Source organism: Octopus sinensis, linkage group LG30 (genome assembly GCF_006345805.1).
Source record: "Octopus sinensis linkage group LG30, ASM634580v1, whole genome shotgun sequence".
NCBI lineage: Eukaryota > Metazoa > Mollusca > Cephalopoda > Octopoda > Octopodidae > Octopus > Octopus sinensis.
The window spans coordinates 3,632,613-3,635,100 of NC_043026.1; the positions used below are offsets into that span (position 1 = coordinate 3,632,613).

The following is a 2,488-nucleotide window of genomic DNA, read 5'->3' on the forward strand; positions in this document are numbered from 1 at the left end:
ATACCAATGATTAAGTAATGAACAAAATAATATTTTAAGTATTTTAATTAATTGTATTTTAATTTTCTAGTAATGATATATTATAGTTTATTATTCTTCTCTTACATAAGTTAAAATTTATTTTCATAGAAATAATAAATATTTATACCTATTTATTCTAGTTTTATTTACAACAGAATATATTTGTTAAGATATTTTCGGGTTTTACAAGATTATATACGTATATTTATTTATTTATTTATTTTATTGCTTTTATCTTGGACCTGAAGAGTGACTATATTTAAAATGTACTGATTTTACTGTTATCAGTTTTTAAATATAGCCACGAAACACGTGTAGTCCTTTTATTAATTATATATTTTTATTTATTATTTAGTACATTACTTAATCATTGGTATATGTTTTTATCTTATACTTAATTTCTTCTATATGGTATAATTTAATTATTTCATTGTTGAATTGATAAAAGATGGGTTTTTTTTCTAATTTATACACACATATTTTGTGAAATTTGATTTAGTATTACTAAATTGAATTTTTCCCTGTAAGTTTGGAATAATATTCTATAATATTATATATATATATATATATATATATATATATATATATATATGTATGTATGTATGTATGTATGTATGTATGGATGTATGGTATGGATGGATGGATATATATATATATATGTTTCAATATGTGACCCCGTGAGTACCGCCAGCAATTTTTTTCCTCTGTCTTCCCTTCTCGGGTCTTTCCTTCTCCTATGTTTCCGACGAAGAACTCCGCTCGAAACATTCCCTTCTTTCCTGAGCGTCCAATAATACTTTATTTGTTCCACGTCCTCGCGTTGCTGTGTTTTTTTTGTGTTTTCTTGTTTGGATTAACTATATATATATATATATATAGGCTATATCAAATCTCTTAGCGTGATGTAAGCAGTAGCAATTTTGAATCGTAACATATAATTGCCAACTAAGTGTGACGTCCTATACGAGACAGTGTCGCTGGTGTTTATAGCCCCAGGAAGACATCTCTTCTAGCTAGCTAATGACATACATTCTGTGTCCGATTAGTATTTGCATATATATTACTATTCTTTTTTTTTTTGTGTATTTGTTTCTTTTATTCTATCTCATCCTTGTTCTGGATCTTGTATAAGAATGAAGCCGTATCCCTTAATTTACCATTTCTAAATACAAAGACCAAGAAAACGCAAAAACAAGTTGTGTGAAACAGAATTTATTTCAATTACATACATACATACATACATGGTGGCTGCCCCCTCGTTATCGAGTATGGCCATTGCACGAAGCTTAATCAGTGTTGTTATCGTGCAATGCCTGTGCAAGAAGATTTTTTTAAAGTGAGGAAAGGCTGTGCACTGAGTCAATCCCACTCACTAAGCAACAGCAGCCATAATCCGAAAAGAAGGACAAGTCAACATCATCGGTAACCACTGAGCCGCAGGTTTTATGTCGGAGTTTACCTGAGTTACCTTCTCCTAGAAGGATGCCCTAACAAAGGCTAAGGAGTCCTTCACTCCCATGGTTTAATCATACATACATACATACATACATACATACATACATACATACATACATACATACATACATACATACATACATATCTTATTATACATCAGTCTCCCACATAACTTCTCTGTGTCTGCCTCATCTCTCCATTTCCATCATTCACAACTCAAAGACATGAAGACTGTTTTAGAAGCCGTTAGCAAAAGTTTTCAAGGCAGCAAACAACTCTACGGAACTTGGTTTAATATTGAGTGGACTCAAGATGAATCCATTGCGGGTGTTGTGTTTGGGGCGGAGCTCCATAGCATAGCTGTATTTCGCTTGGTGCTTCAGCTTCACCCAGTCGTATACTCCACCACCAGCTACATCTGGTTAAAGAAAAAAAAAACAAGAAGGATAATGAAAAAGAATGAAGAAGAAGTAATGAGGGAGAAGCTCAGGGGCAGTATGGTTTAGCCTGGTCTAGTATTTGACTGGCTCTCATCCGCGCCTAGTAGCCCGATCTCCTTATTTCTTTATTGCCCACAAGGGGCTAAACATAGAGGGGACAAACAAGGACAGACAAACGGATTAAGTCGATTACATCGACCCCAGTGCGTAACTTGTATTTATTTGATCGACCCCGAAAGGATGAAAAGAAAAGTCGACCTCGGTGGAATTTGAACTCAGAACGTAACAGCAGACGAAATACCAATTTCTTTACTACCCACGAGGGGCTGAACACAGAGAGGACAAACAAGGACAGACAAACGGATTAAGTCGATTACATCGACCCCAGTGCGTAACTGGTACTTATTTAATCGACCCCGAAAGGATAAAAGGCAAAGTCGACCTCAGCGGAATTTGAACTCAGAACGTAACCACAGACGAAATACCTATTTATTTACTACCCACAAGGGGCTGAACACAGAGAGGACAAACAAAGACAGACAAACGGATTAAGTCGATTATATCGACTCCAG

The 2,488-nt window shown here is 34.5% G+C and overlaps 1 protein-coding gene across 1 annotated transcript in view; it reads right to left on the reverse strand.

Annotated features, from left to right (window-relative positions):
- Nucleotides 1–1,482: 1,482 nt before the first annotated feature.
- Nucleotides 1,483–2,488, reverse strand: part of LOC115226674 (carboxypeptidase A2-like) — a 28,668-nt gene continuing 27,662 nt past the window's right edge. Inside the window, exon 11 of the mRNA XM_029797689.2 lies at nucleotides 1,483–1,894. Within this exon, the coding sequence (XP_029653549.1) occupies nucleotides 1,713–1,894 (182 nt within the window). The 3' untranslated portion in view covers nucleotides 1,483–1,712. The remainder of the gene's footprint in view (nucleotides 1,895–2,488) is intronic.